At 38.2% G+C, this 25,355-nt stretch overlaps 1 protein-coding gene across 4 annotated transcripts in view; it reads left to right on the top strand.

Annotated features, from left to right (window-relative positions):
• The window catches only part of PIAS1 (protein inhibitor of activated STAT 1), a 54,001-nt gene that overhangs the window by 15,652 nt on the left and 12,994 nt on the right, over positions 1-25,355 (top strand). For all 4 annotated transcript variants that reach the window (XM_088063082.1, XM_088063083.1, XM_014251307.2 and 1 more), the window contains 5 exons: positions 8,078-8,522; positions 20,482-20,566; positions 21,433-21,480; positions 23,030-23,120; positions 23,921-24,055. In XM_088063082.1, the coding sequence (XP_087919208.1) occupies positions 8,078-8,522; positions 20,482-20,566; positions 21,433-21,480; positions 23,030-23,120; positions 23,921-24,055 (804 nt within the window). Of the gene's footprint in view, positions 1-8,077; positions 8,523-20,481; positions 20,567-21,432; positions 21,481-23,029; positions 23,121-23,920; positions 24,056-25,355 lie in introns of those variants that run through there.

Genomic DNA, 25,355 nt, shown 5'->3' with positions numbered 1-25,355 from the left:
ATGGATTTACAAAGTTTTCCAAGCAAACATCAAGGCCTGGATGTGGGAATTGTTGCTCTTGGTGTGTGTCCTGCTCCTGGAGTACATTCATGGAATTCCAGATGCATTCTTCTCCAGCTTTCCCTCAAAATTGATTTACAAAAGCTCCCCGTGCTTCATGCAGGTATTTGAGATATTTAGGAAGTAAAAAAAGGGTTTTTATCTGGTTGGGAAAGGGGAGTCTGACAGGAAAATCCTGTCTGGAAATCCCAAATCTCACTCCAGGAGTTGCTGTGATTGTTTAATTCGTGTTAATCGTGGATTCTAAAGCGGATATTTCATTTTTTTTTAAATCAGGGAGGGGAAATCGATGCGAATTTGTGACTTCTTGGTCCTTTTTTTAATTCAAGGAGCTGAAAACTTCTGTCACAGAGATCCTGAGAGGATCCTGGGTTTAAGAACACATTTTTTTTATTCCTAAAGATGATTTTTTCACATCTGTCTGCATCTGGCTGGGCCTTCCCTGCACCTCATCCCGTGGGAGCTGGCTCTTCCCTCAGCCAGCACGGCTTTAGGGAAGAATATTCTTAATAAAAAGTCAATTTGTCTGGCAGTGACCCTCTCCCAAATAATTGTCTTTGCTCATAGCCTTGGGTGTGTTTGCAGAGAGGCGATCCAGGATTTCCTAAAGCGGAATTTCTGCCTTTTCTCGCCGTGGAAATCATTCCAGCACGGAATTCCCAGCTCTTTTCAAAGAGACAAAATCCACCAGGGACAATTAAATGTGGCTGAAAAAAACCCCAAAAAAAACCCCCAAACCTGGAGTTTCCAAGAAAATGGAGATTACCACTGTGTCAGCAACCTTATTTAATAGCAAAAGTAATAATATCCTTCACCTAGCAGGGAAATCCTCCTGGGACCGGTAAAACTTTCGTTACGGATTAAGATAAAGCGGGACTTGCTTTAAATCAAACCTGATTTAGGCGTGACTTAAATCTTGGCAGGCTTTTCCTAACAAATCTCTCTGGCAGCTGGAGCAAATCCCTGCCCCAGCACCAAAAACAAATCAAACCACCCCTCAGTTTGGGGGTGAAATGCTGAATTTGGGGGTTCTGCTCGCCCACTTTGGGATCTCCTTCCCAGAGGGGAAAAAATGTAGGAAAAGGGTTGGAATGGGGGTCTGGAAGGGCTCTGATGTGCCAGGATTGGGAATTTCCCATCTCCCAGAGTGCAGCAAAATCCATCCTTCTTTTCTCCCTCTTTTCCCCCTCTTTTCCCCCTCTTTTCCCTCTTTTCCCCCTCTTTTTTCTCTCTTTTTCCCCTCTTTTTTCCCCTCTTTTCTCCCTCTTTTCTCCCTCTTTTCCCCCTCTTTTCTCCCTCTTTTCCCCCTCTTTTCCCCCTCTTTTCCCTCTCTTTTCCCTCTTTTTTCCCTCTCTTTTCCCCCTCTTTTTCTCTCTTTTTCCCCCTCTTTTCCCCCTCTTTTTTCCCCTCTTTTCCCCCTCTTTTCCCCCTCTTTTCCCCCTCTTTTCCCCCTCTTTTCCCCCTCTTTTCCCCCTCTTTTCTCTCTTTCCTCTTTCTTTTCCCCCTCTTTTCCCCCTCTTTTCTCTCTTTTCTCTCTTTTCCCTCTTTTCTCTTTTTTCTCTTTTTTCCCTCTTTTCTCTTTTTTCTCTCTTTTCCCCCTCTTTTTTCTCTTTTCCCTCTTTTCCCCTCTTTTCCCCCTTTTTTCCCCCTTTTTTCCCTCTTTTTTTCCTCTTTTTTCCCTCTTTTTTTCCTCTCTTTTCCCTCTTTTTTCCCTCTCTTTTTCCTCTCTTTTCTCTCTCTTTTCCCTCTCTTTTCTCCCTCTTTTCTCTCTCTTTTCTCTCTCTTTCCTGTCTCTTTTCTCTCTTTTTTCTCTTTTTTCTCTCTTTTTTCTCTTTTTTCTCTTTTTTTTCTCTTTTTTTTCTTTTTTTTCTTTTTATTCTCTTTTTTCTTTTTTTTCTCTTTTTTCTGTTTTTTCTGTTTTTTTTCTCTTTTTTCTCTTTTTTCTCTTTTTTTTCTCTTTTTTTTCTCTTTTTTCTCTCCCCCTTTTCTCCCCCTTTTCTCCCCCTTTTCTCCCCCTTTTCTCCCCCTTTTCTTCCCCCTTTCTCCCCCTTTGCTCCCCCTTTGCTCCCCCTTTGCTCCCCCTTTGCTCCCCCTTTTCTCCCCCTTTTCTCCCTCTATTATTATTATTATTATTATTATTATTATTATTATTATTATTGTTCAGGTTCAAAACAGTATCACTGAGCTTCCTAAAATTCACAGAATTTGGGGATATTCAGGTTTTACCTAAAAACATAAATAGGTATAAAGTAGAAGAAGTGCTTGCCAGGAGAAAAATCTGCCAATAATACATATATATATATATATATATATAAAATAATATTTTTTATTTATCTATTTAAATAAATAATCTGTGGAATTTTCAAATTGTAGAATCTGAATTTAAAACTGGACAATCCCGGAATTGTAAAGGCTGGAAAAGCTTCATCATTCCCAGGTTGGTTCAAAATAATTAAAAAATAATTAAGGAATAATTCTGCAGCCATTTAATTCACAAAGAAATCTCCTTTTTTTTGCAAAGGTAAATTTTACCTGTAGCTTTTTATGGCAGGGAAAATCGTCAGTGCATTTATTTATTTAAATTTTAATTATTTAAATGAAATGATTTAATTATTTAAATTTTAATTCTTTTCATATCAAGAAGCCCAGATCTCTTTAGGTGCCATCAGGAGCTCCTGTCCAAGCTGTTTTGGCATTTCCAGCCAAATAATTAAAAAGATGATAATAAAAAAAATATTTCATTTAAAAATATTTAAAAAAAAAATTTAAAAATTTAAAATTTTTTAAAATTTAAATTTTAAATTAAAAAATATTGTATATTTTATATTATTTATATTTTTATATGTTTAGATTTCTATAGATTTATGTATTTATTATATATTTGATATATCAAATATAGATTTTTCTCCTGTGCCTTTGCCTCCCCTCTGGTTTGAATTCCAGGGATTTCACCCTTTGGCTTTTTTGCTTCCCAGGATTTGTTCCATTCCCTCCTGCAGTTTTTTGGGATAAGGAATTCATTTTTTTTCTCCTTCAGCCTTGACATTTTCCTTGGCTCCACTCACAGGTGGAATTTAGGGATAGAGAATTTGTATTAATTTATTAATTTTTTAAAAATTTTTTAAATTTTTTTTTTAAATTTAAATAAAATTTAATTTATTAAAAATTGGGATTATTTTTTTTTTTCTTTTTTACCTTCAGGATTGTTGAGTTTCACTGATCTGAAATATCCAGGAGTTTATTGTGAGTGGAGAAAGAGCTGAGTTTTTCCAGAAGATTCCACTCAGGGGTTAAAGAGGCTGCTCAGAGCAGGCAGGAGCTGTATTTTTACAGCTGGGGGTTGGAGTTTATTGAGATTAATTCAGAACCATTTCCATCCTCATCTAACGCTTCCTCCTTGCTTTTATTAGAGAAAAAATAATCTTTACTAATACAATTAAGAATTATTTCTTTGAAAATAATTTAATATTTTAAAAATAATTTAAAAATATTATTAATATGATTTAATTTTTAAAATTTTAAATTTAATTTAAAATTTTAATAGTAATTCCTAAATTGATATTATTAATGTTTAATTTTTAAATTTTAAAATGAATTTAAAATTTTAATAGTAATTCCTAAATTAATGTTATTACTATTTATTTTTTAAAATTTAAAATTTAATTTAAAATTTTAATAATAATTCCTAAATTAATTTTTAATAATTTTAATCACTGTTTTTTAGGAGTGATTATGGAATTCTTTTTCCAATAAGAGGGAAATTTCCATTTCTGTTGTCCTCCACCTTTGAAGGAATTTGCTGCAGCTCTTCCTGTCTTCTGTCATAATGACTCTTAATTACTAAAAGATCGCTAATTAGTGTGTTTTTAATAACAAACAATTTGCTGTCACTGCCTGAAATTGCTGTTTATAAATCGATGTGGGGCTTCTTCCCTGCCTCTGCTCACCAGAAACATCCAGGAATAATTCCTTGGATTCTCCAGGCAGATCCCAGGGCTGATAAACCGGAGAAGTTCAAAAAACTTGGATTGGAATATTTTGATTTGAAGGCGGTTTTGGATGAAAAATGGATGAAAAAAGACATTTTTTGTGCTGGTGGATGGATGAGGAATGCTCAGTCTCGTCCATCACTCTCAGTTGATTAAAAATAGAAATTAATGTTGATTTCTGCCTGCTTTTTACCCCTCAGACAAATCCCACCCTTCTAAAAATGGGGAAAAAAATTCAGGTTCACCTGAATAATTAAATAATTCATAATTGAATCATGTCAACAATAAATAACTGAATAATCAGTGCCAGGCACGGTTTTTCCAGGGAATTTCTTATCCAGAGGCACCAACACTTAGATTGGATTAATTTTTAAGCTTAATTCCCAGTTTTCCTAGGGCATGGAGACAAGATTCAACTGCTGAGAGCGCTCTGACCTGTTGTGCTGAGGGTTGGAATTCCTCCAGCTGGGAATCTGAAGTTTGGGAATCTCTCCTGGGTTTGGGAAAGCCAAGATTTCATCTCTGATAGCTTTTTTATTTAAAAATGTGATGATTATTTTGGGAAAGAGCCACAGAGGAAGATCCCTTTCCTATGGATAATCACCGGAGAGTGTGAGCAGCAGTCTCATATATTTCAATTTTTAATTTTTTTTATTTTTTGGTGGGAATACTCCTCGTTTCCAGGTGTTTCAGCCTTCCCTCAACACACAGAAATTTGGGATTTTCCTTCAGCAGCTGGAACGGCGTCAAATCCTGGGATTGACCCAGCCGGGAAAACAACCCAGGTTTGGGAACACCGAAAAGAGGGGAGGTGGGAAAACAACCTGGCCTCTTTCCCAGCTCCCAGGGGGAACCGTGGGACTGCTGGGATGGCAGCAAATCCCCGAGGGATTCGGGAAGGGAGTGGGGATGGGAATGTCGGAGGGAGCCGGGATGAGGAATCCCCGAGCGGCGCCGTTGGTGGAAATGCCGGCTGTGTGCTCACATCTCCCTTCCTCACTCCTCCATCCCAAATCTGCCACAAACCCGAGCTGAGCTGCATTTCTGGAGAGATTTTTTTTTTTCTGGAGAGCTTCTCCCAACTTTTAAAAATATTCCTCACCATCCTCATCCTCTTTGGGAATTTTGAGCATTCCCTCAGTACCAAAGCGCAGAAAACCAGCGCCTGTTTGATGCTGGGAATTGTTGGAAATCCCAGTGCCAAAACCTCAACCTTTTCAGAGCTAAATAACGTCAATTTCTTGTGCACTGCTATGATGTTTGTGGGAATGAATATTCCCAGGACTGAACGCTTGGAATTGCGGGATTTCTCTGCAGTCAGTCCTTGGGAATTGGGCATATCCTTTTATAGAAATAAAAGGGTTTTTTTTTTCATTTCTATTTGATAGAAACAAAGCCGCAGTTCAGCTTTTTGTTGTTGTTCTGTTCCTTTATTTCCTGTCAGGACAGAGAAATCCCAATTTTTTGGGGCAATTCTGCTCAGCAGCCAGAGGTGGGGGCAGTTCTTTGCTCTTCAAGGTGGGCTTTGGACCTGGCGGGTTCCAGTGATCTTTTCTGCTCGACTGCTGCAGGCAACAGGAAAGAAAATCAACATTTCCAACATCTCCTGGAGCAAAACTCTCTGTGTCTTTGCCCTCCAGCTTTGCTGCTGCAGCTGAGCCAGCGAGGGGTTGGAATTGTGATGAGATGTGACAGGGAAATTGAGGTTTTTTCACACGTTTGGGTTGTTTCCCTGCCCGTTCCAGGGTCAGGAGACCACGGATCAGAGAGTGGAGAGGGTTTGGATTTCTGCTGGCGGAGCTGGGTTGGATCCTCTGAAACGCTCCTGGGTTGGAGGAGGGGACGGGAATTTTGGTGTCGGTGTCGTAGGAGACTTTTCCCGTGGACAGCATCCCCTGGCAAAGCCCTGCGCGAGGTGGGGATGCTTCAAGGCTCTCTTTGTTGCGGATAAAAGGTTTATCTATAAATTATGGAAGGCTAATAAAAGCCACATGGCTTTATTGCTGTTTTTAAGGAGGGTTCTGTCGGTGCCCTGAGCACTGCAAACAAAATTGTTCCTGTCCTCCTGCGCGAGGAATGCGCCGGGGCGGGGAAGATGTGGGAATTTTGTTTGTTTTGGTCTCCGAGTCTGGCTCCAGCGCGGACCCTGCTTTGTGTGCGCTCATTCCAGCTCGCCTTCACCTTAAAAATGGAAATTCTCCAGCGTGGAGCAGGAGATTCTCACTGCCTCAGTTATTTCTCAGTCCTCTGCTGCTCGTTCCTTACAAAACAAGAAGAGAGTGAAGCTCTGAGAGGTTCTGGCTGTTGAGGAAGTGACTTTTAATGGTGATGGCACGAAACCCTTCAGCTGTAGCTCCTCATTCTGTTGAAGAACTGTTTGGAAAGCATTATAAATAGTGTTTTTCCGTGTTTCGAATCTATTTGTTTCACTTTCCTTTCAGCTGTCAACACTTCAGATTGGAACTGAAATGCCTTATTCTTTTAAGACATCTTCATTTCTTACCAAGCAGCTCGTCTGTTCTCATTAGTGGATCTGTGACAGTCTCAGAGTTAAATGTGAGGAAGGTTCTTGGGGTATTCAGAGATGAAAAAAAAAACAACTTCATGTCTTTCCAAAGGGTTTGTGGAAGGCTCAGCCAGGTTCCTGAGCTGTGGTTCGGCAGAGCAGAAACCTTGTGGCAAATTTGACTTCGATGTGGCTGCTGCAAACCTCATTAAAGACATGAATCACCTCATTTAGGGCTTTTAAATATCTTGTAATTAGTGATCTTGCAGGTGCTGGAGCTCTGAGGAGATGATGGGAGTTTGGGGCTGGTTTTACTAAAGCCAGGGGTAGGGCCTTTCTAATCTGGGCACTTGAGGTTTGAGAATTAACGTGGAATAAAATCAGAGCGGTGTTTGAGACCAAATGCTTTGCAGGGTTGGAAGGAGCAGAGAGGACGGGGAGGGTTTGTGGTCAAATTCAGAGATTCCAGATTCAGTGGCTGGGAAATTGCAGAACCCTCCCTCGTGTGCTGAATGAGCTGCTTTGCTCCCAGATAAATCCATCGAGTGTTGTGTGGAGTCGGATCTTCTGGGGTTGACTACAAAATATTGAATTGTTTCACGCAGAGGATGCAGCCTGTCTCATCAGTGGGCTTTAGGTGTTGTATTTCTTCATGATTCCTTGGGAATCCAGAATTCCAGAGGGAATCACCATTCCAGCTGGTGTCTCAGGCCTTCTGATGATGGACAAGCACTGAAATAATTTTTTCCATAAAAACCAGGCCCTGAAGTTGATTTTCTGGCTCCTGCCCGCCCAGTCGATGCCGACTGGTGGTTACTGGTTTCACTGGCTGGGGAGGCGTTGTTCTCCGTTCTGGAGAAGTCAAACAGGTGACAAGTTGTACCAGTCTGATTCATTAGATCCCATTGGGAGACACTAAACATCTGCGTTAATGAGGATGCTAATTAACAGGAGGCAGAGCCCAGAGCAGGATCCGCAGCTCTGACGGGAGGAGCGTGGAGATGGAACGGGAAGAAGTTTCCTTTAACCCAGGAGTGGTGCCACGGGGTCAGCTGGGATCATATTCCCTCTCCTTTTAATGCCATTGATCTCCTGGCTCTGAGCCTTTTATTTCTGCTGCAAACTGGGGGAGGCACTTGGAAGCGCTGTTTGGAGTTCAGGGCTGGCACAGCTTGGATTTGTCAATGTACAACTGCTTTTACATCCAGCCAGAGCAGTAACAAATTATTGACATCAGAGATTTTAGTGAGTGATTAAAAAAAAACCACAAGTACAGTCACAACTTTTATTTTGCACCGAGTCCTTTCCTCAGGTTTTTGCCCACAGAATGGAAATGCCTTTAAAAAAATCTCTGAGTGCAGAGTGGAAAATAAACCCTGAGCATTTAAAAAAATACGTGAGCGTTGCAAAAGGGGGCGCAGAGCCTTTAAAATCCTCCTCCTTAACGGCCTTCAAGCCCTTCCTAGCTCGGGTGAGGGTGCTGGAAGTGCCCCTATTAATTCCTTGTTTCGTTTCTTTGAAGCAAATGGTTATGAGCCTTCGAGTTTCGGAGCTGCAGGTGCTGCTGGGCTACGCGGGGAGGAACAAGCACGGCCGCAAACACGAACTGCTGACCAAAGCCCTGCACTTGCTGAAGGCTGGCTGCAGCCCCGCCGTCCAGATGAAAATCAAAGAACTCTATAGGAGAAGGTTCCCCCAGAAAATCATGACCCCAGCAGACCTGTCCATCCCCAGCGTGCACTCCAGCTCCATGCCGGCCACGCTGTCGCCATCCACCATTCCACAGCTCGGCTACGACGGCCACCCCGCCACGTCCCCCTTGCTCCCCGTGTCGCTGCTGGGACCCAAACACGAACTGGAACTGCCCCACCTCACCTCGGCCCTGCACCCCGTGCACCCCGACATCAAACTGCAGAAACTCCCTTTCTACGACTTGTTGGATGAGCTGATCAAACCCACCAGCCTCGGTAAGAAAAACTGCTCGCGGTGTTCGGGGGATTCGCGGTCAAATTGAAATGGTGCAGCAAGTGGTCAATGTCACAGCAGTGTTTAGAGAACTGCAATTTTTGGTAAATTTTGGGACAGAAACTCCCTTTCTATGACTTGTTGGATCAGTTAATCAAACCCACCAGCCTGGGTAAGAAAAACTCGCGGTTTTTTGGGGGGATTTGTGGTGAAATTTGAGTTGGTTCAAACTCAGATGGTCAAATTGAGCTGCTGCAGCAGCAGCAAGTGGTTAAATATTGCATCACAGCAGTGTTTAGAGAATTGCAGTTTTTGGTAAATTTTGGGACAGAAACTCCCTTTCTATGACTTGTTGGATCAGTTAATCAAACCCACCAGCCTGGGTAAGAAAAACTCGCGGTGCTTTGGGGAATTCATGGTGAAATTCAAGTGGTCAAATTGAGCTGCTGCTGCTGCTGCAGTGTTTAGAGAACTGCAATTTGGTAAATTTTGGGACAGAAACTCCATTTCTATGACTTGTTGGATGAGCTGATCAAACCCACCAGCCTCAGTAAGAAAATCTCGCGGTGTTTTGGGGGATTTGTGGTGAAACTTGAGTTGGTTCAAACTCAGATGGTCAAATTGAGCTGCTGCAGCAGCAGCAAGTGGTTAAATATTGCATCACAGCAGTGTTTAGAGAATTACTATTTTTGGTAACTTTTGGAACAGATTGTTCTGCATGGAGAGACGTCTTACCTAACACTCATTAGTTGCTTTAGCTGAGCCTCTAAATATGATTTAAACATCCATTATTTTTAAAGGAGGGGGGGGGGCTTTGACAAGAAACAAATCCTAGAAAAGAAGGAAAAACAACCCCCAAACCATTCTGCTTTCAGGAGTTCTTATAAACCACAGAGCTTCATTATGATAAAAAAAACAACCCCAAACTAAACAAAACTACCCCCAGATCCATCAAGCTTCTAAAATGTTCTGATCTGTGCTGGGAAGGGGTGCCAGGCTGGAAATTCGCTGGCTCCTTTGCAGTCTGAACGTCTGAATTTAGGGAATTTGTGGGTTTTTTGCTGTTGTTGGTGTTTTTCTGGCAGCTGATTTTGGTATGAAGGTCTAAATCACTGCTGGAGCTGCTGAGAGGAATCTGCTGCTCCCAGAGTATTATTATATATATTGATATATTTATATGTTAATATATAGTATATATATTATTATATTATATATTATTATACTATACATTATTATTATTATTATATCACGGTATGTTATACTATATTATTATAATATAACTATAATAGACTATAATATAATGTAATATAATAGACTATAATGTAATATAATATAATATAATATAATATAATATAATATAATATAATAATAGATATAATAGATATTATAATAGATATTATAATAGATATTATAATAGAATATAGAATAGAATAGAATAGAATTATATATTATTATAATAATACATGTAACATATATTATTACATATTATATAGTATATTATATTACAGTATATTACATTACAGTATATTATAGTATTATATATAATATAATAAATTATACAATATAATATAATTTATGCAATTTAATATATTGTAGTATATATTATATAAATATATAATATATCTGTTATATATTATATATACATCATTATATTTTATTATTTTATAATATATAATACATATATATTATATGATGTATTATATATACTATTTAATATAATATATTAATGTGGTATAATATATATTATATCTATTATATGATATATATACTATATCTGTATATATGTATTATATATAATATTCTGGTGGTATATATTTTATATATATACATATATATAAATATATACATATATATACACACACATATATATATACACATATATACATATATATATACACATATGCACATATATACACATATATATATGCATATATACACACATATATATATATCTATAATATTATATATCATTTTATGGGATTGTTTTTTCTTGCCCGGAGCACTTCACATCACCCTTCACTTCTCATACCCCTCAATATTCCCTAAAAAAAGCCCCATTCCTGGTGATTTCTGTGGCTTGGAACCTTGAAACCAGCAAAGATTCCTGGCTGGTGGGAGGAGCGGATTTGTGAGAGGAGATTTGGGGAGAGAAGGGTGGGTGAGTGAGAAAAGAAACAAAACCCCAAAGCTTTGCAGAAGAAATCCCGAGTAAACAAAGCTGAGCAGCGACAGCCTGGGGGGCTGGGGCTGTCTGTGCCCTTCTGCCACCCTTATTGGTGTTTGTTTTGCTTTAGTTGATGTGAAAAGCAGAGATTTTGGTCATTTAATCTTCTTTTTAGGTGCTTTCCCACCTGATGTGGGAGTGCTCAGGTTGTCTGTGAGTTCTGAAGGCTCTACCACATTTTGTATTTTTTTTTGCGTTAGCTGCCGCAATTTAGGAAAAAAACAGAGATTTTGGTCATTTAATCTTCTGTTTCAGGTGTTTTCCCACCTGATGTGGGAGTGCTCAGGTTGTCTGTGCATTCTGAAGGATCTGCCACACTTATTTATATATTTTTTTTTGCTTTAGCTGCTATAATTTAGGAAAAACCAGAGAGATTTTGGTCATGTAATCCTCTTTTTCAAGTGTTTTCCCACCTGATGTGTGAGTGCTGAGGTTGTGCATTCTGAAGGATCTACCACACTTACTTGTATATTTTTTTGCTTTAGCTGCTCTAATTTAGGAAAAACCAGAGAGTTTTTTGTCATTTAATCTTCTTTTTAGGTATTTTTCCACCTGATACGTGAGTGCTGAGGTTGTCTGTGCATTCTGAAGGCCCTACCACACTTATTTGCATTTTCTTTCTGGTTTATCTGCTGTAATTGAGGGAAAAGCCGAGACATTTTGGTAATTTAATCTTGTGGTTCAGGTATTCTTCGCCCTGTATCTATTTAGCTTTAATCTCAACCCTAATTGATTAATAACCATTCCAGGCAGTGCTGGTGGTGGGAGCTAATGAGGTGCTCAGTATGTGTCTCATCACTTTTCCATTAGAAACCCTTCCAAATCAGGGTGTAATTTCCAGGAGACAGCTTAGGAATGATGCTGGGCATTTATTTATCGATTCCTGGATGTGGGGAGAGCTCACAGACCGGCCCCAAACGCGGGATTTTTCCCCTTTGTGGTGTTTCAGGGTAAGGAAATGTCAGTGAAATTCCAAGCAGATACCTTTGGAAGCAATCCCTGTCCTTTCTGTTAACTTCAGGAATGTTCCAGGCTTTTGTTTAATGTGGGAATTCTGTTGGTTTGAAGCAATCCTATTAAAAAAAAACAACCTTTGAGTTGAGCGTTTGGGGGAGCAGATCATAAAATTCTGGAATGGTTTGGCTTGGAAAGGACCTTAAAGCCCATCCCTGCACCTTCCACCATCCCAGGCTGCTCCTTGGACACTTCCAGGGATGCAGCAGCAGCCACAGCTTTTCTGGGAATTCCATCCCAGCCCCTCCCTGCCTTGTTCAGGCTCGGATTCATTTTCTCCATTTATTCACTTCCCCAGAACTTGGACTACAAAAGCTGAAAGGATTTGAAGAAGATTTACCCCAGATGGTTTTGGGCACCAGTGTGGGTTTCCTCCAGTGTCCCCTGTGTGGGTTCCCTGGTTTGTTTTCTGCTGGCAGATATTCCTGCAGACACTCAGAATTTGGAATTCAGCCAGTGTTTCAGCATCTCCTGCTTTGCTTTTTTCCCATCAGATTACTCATGGGATAGGGATAAAGAACTTCTGAATTGACTCTGTTTCCCTCCCCCTCAAGGATGAACTGATGACCCCATGTGGGGTTTGGAATAATTACAGAACCTACTGGAAGATGAAAAAAAAAAATCAAAATATGTGAGAGAAAATTTGTATAATTCCCATTTCAGATCCTCCTGAAATGCCATAAAACTGGGCAAACCACATCCTGGAGTGGTGGGATCAGCCCTGCTTGCTCCCAGGTGCAGGTGGCACAAGCTGGGAAGGTTTGCTAGAATTTTCTGTCCCTTTCAGAAGAGTTGGTTGATTGAAGAAGCAATAATTTGAGAAAAGCCTCAGGGCAGGGAGTTGCCCAGCAGGGCATTCTGTACCCAAATATTTCGTGTGGGTGGGTGAAACACAGCTAATGTGAGGAACAGATAAGGAAATTAAATCTGCTCACTCTTATTTGTAAAGGAACAAAAGGAGGAAATAGAAAATCTTGTATTTTAAAGGAGGAAAGAGAAAATCTTGTCTTCAAAAGGAGGAAAGAGAAAATCTTGTCTTTACAAGGAGGAAGGAGAAAATCTTGTATTTAAAAGGAGGAAATAGAAAATCTTGTATTTTAAAAGGAGGAAGGAGAAAATCTTGTATTTAAAAGGAGGAAATAGAAAATCTTGTATTTAAGCACAGCCTGGGATTCAGAGGGATGGGCTGGATTCATGGAATGCAGGGATTTCTCCATCTCTCCCCTTCTCACCAGCACCTTTTGGTGGCCAAATCCCAGAATCCCTGAGGCTGGAAAAGTCCTCCAAGATGATGGAATCCAACCTTTGATGAGCACCTTGTCACCAAGCCCAGGCCCTCCTCGGACACTGCTGATGTGAGACAAAGAGCTTTTTGTTCCTCTGCAGCCGAGCTCTTGAATTTGATCCACGTTTTTATTAGCGACCCTCGCTGCCAAGAGCGGAAAACATTGGGATGGGATGGGTTTGTGTGTCCCAGGCAGCCAGGAAAGCTCCTCCTTCTGGGAATGCGTCTCTTTTACACCATTTAAAGTCATTTTTATTTATTTATTTTAATTTTTTTTTTTAAAAAAAAGGCCTTTTTTTGTGTTTCTGTCCACTCCAGCTTCGATGGAATGCGTGCAAGTCTCTTTATTCCCCTGCTTCTCTGTTGTTTCTCTCATAGGATCCAAAGAGGAGAATTGAGGTTGTTTATCAAGTGAAGCTGCAGCTCTCACTTAATTCCCCCATTTCCAGCCCCCAGAGCTTAGACTTTGCTAATTGGTTGGTTTTTAAGCACATTTTTCCAAAAGTAACTCCTAACACAAAAGATAAGATCTCTTTTGTGTGCTGAAATGTGTTTACTGTGAGTAAGGAGGCCCGGAATTTGCCAGATGATTATGGAAGGGACATCAGACAGTTAAGCAACATCTTAAAAAAAATGCCTTTTGTTACAGCAAATATTCCTAATTGCTTGAGTTGTGTGGTTGTTCCAAAATACGTTTTAACTGGCTTAGGGGTCATTACTTACCTGGAAGGGAAATTAAGCTTTTTAAATTTTGATTTTTTCCCCAAAATTGAAAGGATTAAAGAAGCTGGGAGCTCTCCTCCTTCTCCTGTTTCAAATCAGTCCAAATGGCACAAGGATCATCCTCCCGCAGTTTATTTGCTGTGCTTCAGCTCGAACACAGCAGTGAAAAGTTGGATCTGAGCCAGAGAAATTAGAATTTTTTTTACCTGCAGCCTCCTGGAAGGAAGAGGCACCGATCAGTCATTATCCCTCAGAGCCAGCAGAATTCCATCACAGCTTCCAAAGCCTCTGGTGAGGAGCTCTGGATAGAGGTCGCAGTTTAATTCCTTCATTTCTGCACTCCAGGATTTCTCCAAGCAGCAGAGTTTCCTCCTCAGGGGTTGAGTCCTTACTTCCCACCCAGAATTTGTGCCGTTCACGAGCTTCCCATGAATTTTCCATGAATTTCCCTTTGGCCGTGAGCGATCCCGGTGCCGCGGACGTGGAGCCAGACCTTAAAACAACCCTAAAATCTGCAACCCTAAAATCTGCAGCTCCAAAATCTGCAACCCTAAAATCTGCAGCTCCAAAATCTGCAACCCTAAAATCCGCAGCCCTAAAATTCACAGCCCTAAAATCGGCAGCCCTAAAATCTGCAGCTCTAAAATCTGCAACATTAAAATCTGCAGCCCTAAGATCTGCAGCCCTAAAATCTTGAGGGTTCCTGTAGTTCAAGGCCATTAAAGAACGAATTCAGAGCAGGACAAAGCTGGGTTGGAAAGCACAAAAGTTTTGTTTGGCAGGAATTTCTCCTTTTTCCTCTCTCGCTATCCGATCTCGCGCTCCGTGCAATCGCCGGCACGGTTTATACGAAAGTCACGCTTTTTCTGTCTTCTGTGTTTGTTGTTTTTCTTTTCCAAATGTGCTTTGTGAGAGGAAGTTCAACAAAACACGAAATTCTCAACTCAGCTTGGAGTTCTCTCGATTTCCGGCCCTGCAGCTTTTAATTGTGTGAGGATGGGGTGAAATGTTAGCTCTGAGCTGGAATTCCAGCGCTCTTGGGGTGCTTTTCTCGGGATTTCAGGGTGCTGGGCCTCAAGTTGAGCTTGCCATAGTCAAGAGTGGGGTTTTTTTGGGAGAGTTTTAACTGGGAAACTCCTAAAAAACCAGATTTAGTCAGGTTTTCTTCAGCTGATTGCTCGATCTGCTCATGCATAAAGCTGAGGTCACCGAGATTCCAGGACATGGATATCCCAGGATTCCAGGACATGGATGAACTGAGATTCCAGGACATGGATATCCCAGGATTCCAGGACATGGATGAACTGAGATTCCAGGACGTGGATGAACTGAGATTCCAGGCCCTGACAAAGATTCCAGGCCTTGATAGGACATGGATGAACAAGATTCCAGGACATGGATGATCCAAAGATTCCAGGCCTTGATAGGACATGGATGAACAAGATTCCAGGACATGGATGATCCATCACCCATCCATCCATCCATCCATCATCCATCCATCCATCATCCATCCATCATCCATCATCCATCCATCCATCCATCATCCATCCATCATCCATCCATCCATCCATCCATCCATCATCCATCCATCATCCATCATCCATCCATCCATCATCCATCCATCATCCATCCATCATCCATCCATCCATCCATCCATCATCCATCCATCCATCCATCATCCATCATCCATCCATCCATCCATCCATCATCCATCCATCATCCATCATCCATCCATCCATCATCCATCCATCCATCATCCATCCATCATCCATCCATCATCCATCATCCATCCATCATCCATCCATCCATCATCCATCATCCATCCATCATCCATCCATCATCCATCCATCCATCCATCATCCATCCATCCATCCATCATCCATCCATCCATCATCCATCCATCCATCATCCATCCATCCATCATCCATCCATCCATCCATCATCCATCCATCCATCATCCATCCATCCATCATCCATCCATCCATCATCCATCATCCATCCATCCATCCATCATCCATCCATCCATCCATCCATCATCCATCATCCATCCATCATCCATCCATCATCCATCACCCATCCATCCATCATCCATCCATCCATCCATCATCCATCCATCCATCCATCCATCCATCATCCATCCATCATCCATCCATCATCCATCCATCATCCATCCATCATCCATCCATCCATCCATCATCCATCCATCATCCATCATCCATCCATCCATCCATCATCCATCCATCATCCATCCATCCATCCATCCATCCATCCATCCATCATCCATCACCCATCCATCCATCCATCATCCATCCATCCATCCATCCATCCATTCATGAATTCCATCCATCCATCCTCCATCCATCCATCATCCATCATCCATCATCCATCCATCCATCCATCATCCATGGCTTTGGGAGAGTGAATTTGGTCATGGAACGTTGGCATGGAAGTGTCTCCTGATCTTCCTGCAGGCTTTCAGAAATGCTAATTCTGATTTAAGGAGTAATCAAACATAAATGTCTGTCCAATTGCACAGAATTTCCAGCTGATCTCTTCTGTTTATACAACATATCAGAAGGAGTTCTAAAATCCATAATATTTATGGATTAATTGTAGCCCTTGGAGTGTTTCCAGGCTATTTTCATATATATATTTAGGCACAATTTCAAATAAGCTCCTTCACGTCTCTTTACTCCCTTCCTTTCCCACCCCCAGGGTGGCTCTGCCTGTTCCTCCTGAGGATTAACCGGGACTTGAACGGAATGTAAAAATGATTCCAAGGAATAAATGGAGCAGATTTTCACCGTGCTTCCCCTTCCTCAGGCTGCTTGTGTGACCTGTGGAGCTCATCAAGGATTGGGGTGTTCCCTAAAATGTTTCTCCTCAAATAGATTTGGAGTGTTTGGAAAGGTCCAAGGTTATGATAAATAAATAATATTTAAATATGTGATGTGAAACTAAAGCAGAATGGCCGAGGTGGGACAAAAAACAGCGGAAATTTGGGATTTCTCTCGGAATTTCAGATCTCCTGAATCCTTGTGTTGAGGGGTGGCAGATACTGGATTTTGGGGTGCAGAGCTCTGCTTTGCGGTGGGCTGGCATGGATTTAGGGATATCTGAAGTCACCCCTCTGAATTTTAACATTTTCAAAGCTCAGGTGGTTTTTGTTCCTTCATCTGAGCCCGGTTTTGGTCCAGCTGGGGTGGGATTTTCAGCAGGACGTTGGGTTGAACATGAATCCGGTGTTTAAAGGAGAAGCCAAGTGAGGCGTCTCACCTGTCCAGGGAGGAAGAACGAGAACTGGGGAATGTCCTCAGCTGGGAAGGGTTATCCAATCCAACTCCTGGCCCAGCACACACACCCCAAAATCCCACCCTGAGAGCGGTGCCCAAATATTCCCGGAGTTCCGGCAGCCTTGGGAATGTGCGCGTTCCTTGGGGAGCTGTCCCCCTACCCCACCACCCTCTGGGGGAAAATCCTTCTCCTGATTTCCATCCCAAACACCCAGGGACAGCTTCCCTCCATCCCTGGTCCCTCCTGGGGAATTCCCAGATGGATATTCCACATTCCTGGTGAAGAGTTTGGCAAATGGAGCTCATCCAGACCATGAGGTTAATGAACAACCTCTCGTTTTTCGTACTGCACGCAGCAAAAATTCCCTCTGCTCCTCATCCTTACAACTGTTCTTGTCTTTGGAAATAAAACACAATTATTGGGATTTGAAATAAATCTGTTTATTGGGAATGATTTGATGATAGCTGAGGTCATTCTCGTGTAATGTGCAGGTTGGGTTTTACTCCAAGCCTCTCTTTAATAAATTATATATATGTGTATGCATATATATAAATAAAAATATTTTATATTATGATATATTATCATATACAGTATTATATAATAAATTATATGTATTTAATAAATCAAATATATATTTAATATATAATGTATTTATATACTATATATACTAAATATACTATATATACTATATAGTGTTTATACATATAGTATATATAGTATATATACTATATGTAGTACAGACTATATTATTTTATATATAAATTATGTATATATTTATATATATAATTATATATATATTTATATTTTTATATAATTATAAATTTTATTTTTTATTTATATATATTTATATATAAATATATAATATAATTAATATATTTAGCTACAAATATAAATCTATATAATTTACACATATAAACCATAAATATATATATTTATAAATATAGAATCCATTTACTAAATATATAAATATATACAATTTACACATATAAAATATAAATATATATATTTATAAATATATAACACATTTACTTGATATATAAATATATATAATTTACATATATGAAATATATATATTTATAAATATATAATAAATTTAATAGATATGTAAATATTTATAATTTACACGTATAAAATATAAATATCTATATTTATAAATATATAATGAATTTAATAGATATATAAATATATATAATTTACACATATAAACCATAAATGTATATATATTTATAAATATACAATCCATTTAATATATGAATCCATTCCCTTGGATATTTAATAAATTGTGATGAGAAGACACACCTCAGTTTATTTGTGCTTTAGGAAGCATCACCACCTCAACTCCACGATACCAAAAAATACATAAAAGATTTGAGTTTGAATGGAAATTCAGTTTATTTCTCAGACAGGAGGAGGTATTTTGCTGCAGAAAGATCGTGTGGTTATTTTTAGCCCCGGGTACTGCTGAGGTGGAACAGAATATTTTTAGAGCTGTAGAAAATGCAGCCACTCAAGCTGGGTTCTTCTTTCTCACTTGGGTGCTGGAGGGGCTTTCCAAAATAAAGAGCAGAATTAGTAGAAAATGGCTTTTCTGGATAATTTTTAATTATTAAATAGGTGATCTGTTAATTGTGTGGAGATATATATTTATATATACATATATATATATACACACATTGTGTGTATATATTTTTATTATTATTTTTTATATTTATATCTATATAGTTATATTTAGTTATATATTTCTATTTATTTATATTTTTTCTATAGTTATATTTATATTTTATTTATATTTATATTTTATTTATATTTATCATATTTACATTTTATTTATATATATTATATTCGTATAATGTGGAAATTATGTAAAGTAATAATTAATAATCAATTAAATAAATAAATAAAAATAATGTAGCAAATGTGGAAGCAGACTTTCATTGTTAATTGTCTAAAAATTGTTAGTTTTTCATTGTTAATTGTCTAAAAATTGTTAGTTTTTCATTGTTAATTGTCTAAAAATTGTTAATTTTTCATTGTTAATTGTCTAGGAATTGTTAATTTTTCATTGTTAATTGTCTAAAAATTGTTAGTTTTTCATTGTTAATTGTCTAAAAATTGTTAATTTTTCATTGTTAATTGTCTAAAAATTGTTAGTTTTTCATTGTTAATTGTCTAAGAATTGTTAATTTTTCATTGTTAATTGTCTACGTCGCGTTTCCTGCGGTTGGCGCTGGCGGGGAGGAAACGGATTTGAAACGCGTTTCAAAATTGAAAGTTATTTATAAAATTTTATCTTTTCTCAAAGATTCCCAACAGCAGCTTCGTGCTCCTCGTTCCCGCTCACCCCCAGCAGCAAAAAAACCGGGATAAACGGGAGGATTTTGGAGCGGGAATGATAAAAAAGTGGGATTTTTATTGTGATTATTGTTTTTATCGTTATTGCTGTATTTTTACGCTCCATGGGTGCCTTTGCTGTTGTTGGTTCCAACCCAGCACCCAAAATTCCCGTTCTCAGCCAGAAATCCTCGCTCAGCCCGGGGAGGAGTCAAAAAGTGCATTTGTAATAAAGCAAAAAATGGGGAAATTTACCCGGGGATGTTGGTTGGGAACGTGGGAGATTATGAAGAATAATGAGATTGAAATGGAATTTATGAGCAGCTTGTCATTCATTATTTATATATTTATATTTCTATTATTATTTATTTATATTTATATTTATAATATATGTAATTCTAGATATAGCCGTATATATAATTATATCTATAATTATAAATATATTTACAAATATAATTGTAGATATAATTTATTTATTTATTATTTCATATATACTTTTTCTATATAATTATTAACCATATGATTAGTTATATATAATTATTAATAATTATTTTAGTAATTAAAATTTTTATTATTTTTATTATATTATATATTATAAATTATATTTTATATATATTATATAATAGATAACTATATGTATAATAGATTTTATATCTATAAATAATTACATAATATATATTATATAATATATATTAATATATTATATATATTATATAATTAATTAAATTAATAATTATTATAATATGTATATTATATACATATATAATATGATATATAATGCACAATAATACGTATTATATATTATAATGTATACAATATTATATATAATATATAGAATAATGTATATATCTATGATAATATTATATAATATAAATATATTATATAATATATAATAATATATATAATAGCTATAATATATAATATAGAATAAATTATTATTAATAATTATTTGAAATTTAAATATTAAATGTATATGATATACAATATAATATATTCTATTTTTATGGTTATTTTAATTAATATATCTTTTTAACAATTATTAAAACCCGGATTGATTTCTCTCGCTGTGTTTTTTGGTGCTCTCTTTCAGCCTCGGATAACAGCCAGAGATTTCGGGAAACCTGCTTCGCCTTCGCGCTGACGCCGCAGCAAGTGCAGCAGATCAGCAGCTCCATGTGAGTGAAATCCCAATTATTCACCCCAAAATCTGCTCCAGTCCCCGCCCTCACCTGGGGAACTCCTCTGGGTGGCTGCAGAGGGTGGGACCCCGGCTCTGAGTTTTTTGGGGGGTTTATTTGGGGTGAAATCCGGGGTTTTTTGCGTCGTTCGGCGCCGGTTTGTTTGGGAATTTATTGGGAAGGTGGGATTTTGTGGTGAGCCATTGCGGGGTTTTTTATGGTGTAAAATAAATTGAGCAAAGACTGAAAAACCTACCGAAAACACCTCCAAGGAAAACACCCCAAAAAGACATAAAAAACCAAAGAATAAAACCTAAAAAATAAATGACAAAAAAGCCAAAAAACTAAAGAAAAAACTCCAAAACCCATAAAAAAAACCAAGGAAAAAAATCCTAAAAAACCCAATCGAAAATGCACAAAAAAGCAAAAAAACCAAAGAAAAAATCCCTAAACCCCCCCCACAAAAACCCTAAAAACAACCAAAAAAATCCCCAAGAAAATCAAAATAACAAAATAAAGAAAAAAACCCAAAAAAACCCCCAAATCCCTAGAAATCAAACAAAAAACCACCAAAACAAAAAGCAAAGTCTGGTGTACATTACCTATTCCCAAAAGTCCAAATTTTACTGCTTTTTTTGTATAAAAAAGTTTTCCATAAATTGAAATTCCATAAATTGGACTTCCAGCAAACTTTTGAAGAATCTGTATCACAATATCAATTAAATATTACTGTTAAATAATGTTAAATATTCAAATTATTATAGCGAAGATGGAAAAAAAAATATTAAATTTATTTATGAAATAAACATTAAAGAATCCTGTAATAACCAGGATATTTAAATTAATTTTCTCTTTTTTTCCAGGGATATTTCTGGGACCAAATGTGACTTCACAGTACAGGTCCAGCTAAGGTAAGGATTTTATTGCCTGGTGGATTTTGGGATTTATCAGCCAGATCCTGCCCAGCAGGATGGGAATTCCTGGATTTTCTTACCAGTGAATCCTCCTTCCTGTAACTCCACCTTGGTCATTCCATGTGCCTGCAGTTGGGAAATCCATGGGCAGGGAGGGTTGGTTTTCCTAGCAGGGATTCCTTGAGCATTCCAGGATTCCTCAGGCGCTTTGGGAATCACCAAATCTGGTTAATTTGTGGGTTTTTAATCATAAATTGTGAGTTTTTAATCATAAGTTGATTAAATTCTCTGTCTCAGCCAGGGTGGACCAGGAAAAATGGGGATTTTGATTATCCAGCCCCTGCTGGATCATGGACAGGGATGGGAGATTTTATTGCCTGGTGGATTTTGGGATTTATCAGCCAGATCCTGCCCAGCAGGATGGGAATTCCTGGATTTTCTTGTGAATGAATCCTGTAACTCCACCTTGGTCATTCCATGTGCCTGCAGTTGGGAAATCCATGGGCAGGGAGGGTTGGTTTTCCTAGCAGGGATTCCTTGAGCATTCCAGGATTCCTCAGGCGCTTTGGGAATCACCAAATCTGGTTAATTTGTGGGTTTTTAATCATAAATTGTGAGTTTTTAATCATAAGTTGATTAAATTCTCTGTCTCAGCCAGGGTGGACCAGGAAAAATGGGGATTTTGATTATCCAGCCCCTGCTGGATCATGGACAGGGATGGGAGATTTTATTGCCTGGTGGATTTTGGGATTTATCAGCCAGATCCTGCCCAGCAGGATGGGAATTCCTGGATTTTCTTGTGAATGAATCCTGTAACTCCACCTTGGTCATTCTATCTGCCTGGAGTTGGGAAATCCATGGGCAGGGAGGGTTGGTTTTCCTAGCAGGGATTCCTTGAGCATTCCAGGATTCCTCAGGCGCTTTGGGAATCGCCAAATCTGGTTAATTTGTGGGTTTTTAATCATAAATTACGAATTTTTCATCATAAGTTGATTAAAATCTGGGTTTTAGCCAGGGTGGATCAAGGAAGAGGAGGGAAAATGTGGATTTTGATTATCCAGCTCCTGCTGGAACACGGACAGGGACGATCCTGGAAGGAATCCAGGGGAGCTGAGAGCTTTTCCCGCTCCTTGGAACGCTCTTTGTCCACGGGCTGGGTTTGTCCTGCAGCAAATAAAAAAAAACTCCTCTTTGAACTTGAAATAAATAAATCCCACATCAGAGGCCTGAGGATTCCCGAAACCACGGCTGGGACGGCGGAAAACGAGAGGCTGGAGGGAAGAAACCGGGATTGGGATGAGTCAGGCTGAGGAATTCCGGGAATCTGAGGAGGAACCTCCATCCTGCTTGAGCCCCTGTGATTTTGGGGGAGTTTTCCTGTTTTAGTGACCTCATCAGAGGGGTGTGTTGAGCAGGATCAGTCACCGTGGAAATGGGAAAAACAGTGGGAAAAACCCCAATTCCTTCTGGGAATTTAGGAGATGGGGATAGGAAGAGATTGAAACAGCTGGAAAAGTGAAAGTTGATGGCAGCTCTTTGTTTTTAGGTTTTGTTTATCAGAAACCAGTTGTCCCCAAGAAGATCACTTCCCACCCAATCTGTGTGTGAAAGTCAACGGGAAACCGTGCAGCCTCCCGGTAAATCTTTTTTAATAAGATTTAATTAACTTTTTTTTAAATTTTTTATACTTTTAATTAACTCATCTTTTAATAACACCTTTTGGGGTGCTTTATTAGGAGTTTTCTGCCCAAAAAAACATCTCAATCTTTGTTTTTATCTTCTGGAATGCAAAGATCAAGTGGTTTGTTTTAGCTGGTAGATCCAGAAGTTAACATGGAAGTTAAAGTTAAATATGTAAATTTTTCTAAAGTTAAATATGTGAAATTTTCAAGTTCACTTTCTATTCTATTCTATTCTATTCTATTCTATTCTATTCTATTCTATTCTATTCTATTCTATTCTATTCTATTCTATTCTATTCTATTCTATTCTATTCTATTCTATTCTATTCTATTCTATTCTATTCTATTCTATTCTATTCTGTTCTATTCTATTCTATTCTATTCTATTCTATTCTATTCTATTCTATTCTATTCTTTTCAAGTTCACATATTTAGTGATGCCAGCACAAAAAAAGGATGGAATTTTAGAGACTCTGGTCCGAAGTTTGGGGTTTTTTGTTCAGTTTTGCTGAGACAGGAGAAAAGTTCCTTGGAATATTCCGTGGGCAGGGTTGGGATTTTGGATTTCCACGGGGAGGAAGAGCTGATAAAACACCTGAGATTTTATCATATATTTTGAATTAAACACAGAATTAAACACAGAATTAAACACAGAATTAAACACAGAGCCTGCTCCAGCTGTATGGGAAGGGCCAGGAGGCAAAACCACCTTTGAATTCCTTTTGTCTGAGATCCAAAATCCTTTGTTTTTTCAGGGCTACCTGCCACCAACCAAAAACGGTGTGGAACCAAAGCGCCCCAGCCGACCCATCAACATTACCTCACTGGTCCGACTGTCCACCACGGTGCCCAACACCATCGTGGTGTCCTGGACTGCAGAGATTGGCAGGGTGAGTCCCTCCAGGCTCTCCTGGGAGCTCATTCCAGCTGGGAATCCCCAGGGATGGGCTCCGAGCCGGAGCTGCGCGGAGCTCCTGCGGATCCCGCCCGGGATCATCGCTCCCTCCTCGTCCCTGCGCCTCAGGGAGGGACCAGGGGGAGAGATCCAGGCAGCTTCTCCTGGAGAGGATGGAGCAGGGAAAGCTGATGGATGGTTCAGCAAAAGATTGGGAAAATATGGAAATAATATATATAATATATAATATAAATAGATACATACTTGTATAATTATAATATATAAAAATACAATAATATTATTCTTCATTCTATTCTATTCTATTCTATTCTATTCTATTCTATTCTATTCTATTCTATTCTATTCTATTCTTCTATTCTGTTCTGTTCTATTCTATTATTCTATTCTATTCTATTATTCTATTCTATTCTTCTATTCTATTCTGTTCTGTTCTATTCTATTATTCTATTCTATTCTATTATTCTATTCTATTCTATTATTCTATTTTATTCTATTCTATTCTTCTATTCTATTCTGTTCTGTTCTATTCTATTATTCTATTCTATTCTATTATTCTATTCTATTCTTCTATTCTATTCTGTTCTGTTCTATTCTATTATTCTATTATTCTATTCTATTCTTCTATTCTATTCTATTATTCTGTTCTATTCTATTATTCTATTCTATTATTCTATTCTATTCTATTATTCTATTTTATTCTATTCTATTCTTCTATTCTATTCTGTTCTGTTCTATTCTATTATTCTATTCTATTCTATTATTCTATTCTATTCTATTATTCTATTCTATTCTATTCTATTCTTCTATTTTATTCTATTCTATTATTCTATTCTATTTCTATTTCTATTCTATTCTGTTCTATTCTGTTATTCTATTCTAGTCTATTCTTCTATTTTATTATTCTATTCTATTATATTATTATATTCTATTATTCTAGTCTATTCTTCTATTCTATTTCTATTCTTCGATTCTTCTATATTATTATTTATATATTTATATTACTATATATCAATATAATATTAATTCCCAACTTCAGGGGTTTCCAAAGCTCGGCTTGGGCTTTGGACCCTTGGGAGCTCTGGACACAAAACTGCCCAGCCCAACCCATTCCTTTGACTTTTTATAAAATCTCTCCTTATCCCCCACGTTTAAAACCTCACCTTTTTTATCCCTTCTCGGTCGAAACTGGGATAAATCAGAATTCCGGGGATTCCTGAGCCGCTTCCAGCGCTGGCAGCAAAGCTGCTGGATGGGCACTGCTGCCTCTGCCCTCA

This window comes from Pseudopodoces humilis, chromosome 16, assembly GCF_049639895.1.
Source record: "Pseudopodoces humilis isolate 2021_Gansu_Grassland_sample_001 chromosome 16, ASM4963989v1, whole genome shotgun sequence".
Lineage (NCBI taxonomy): Eukaryota > Metazoa > Chordata > Aves > Passeriformes > Paridae > Pseudopodoces > Pseudopodoces humilis.
This window is presented reverse-complemented; position numbering and strand designations above follow the sequence as displayed.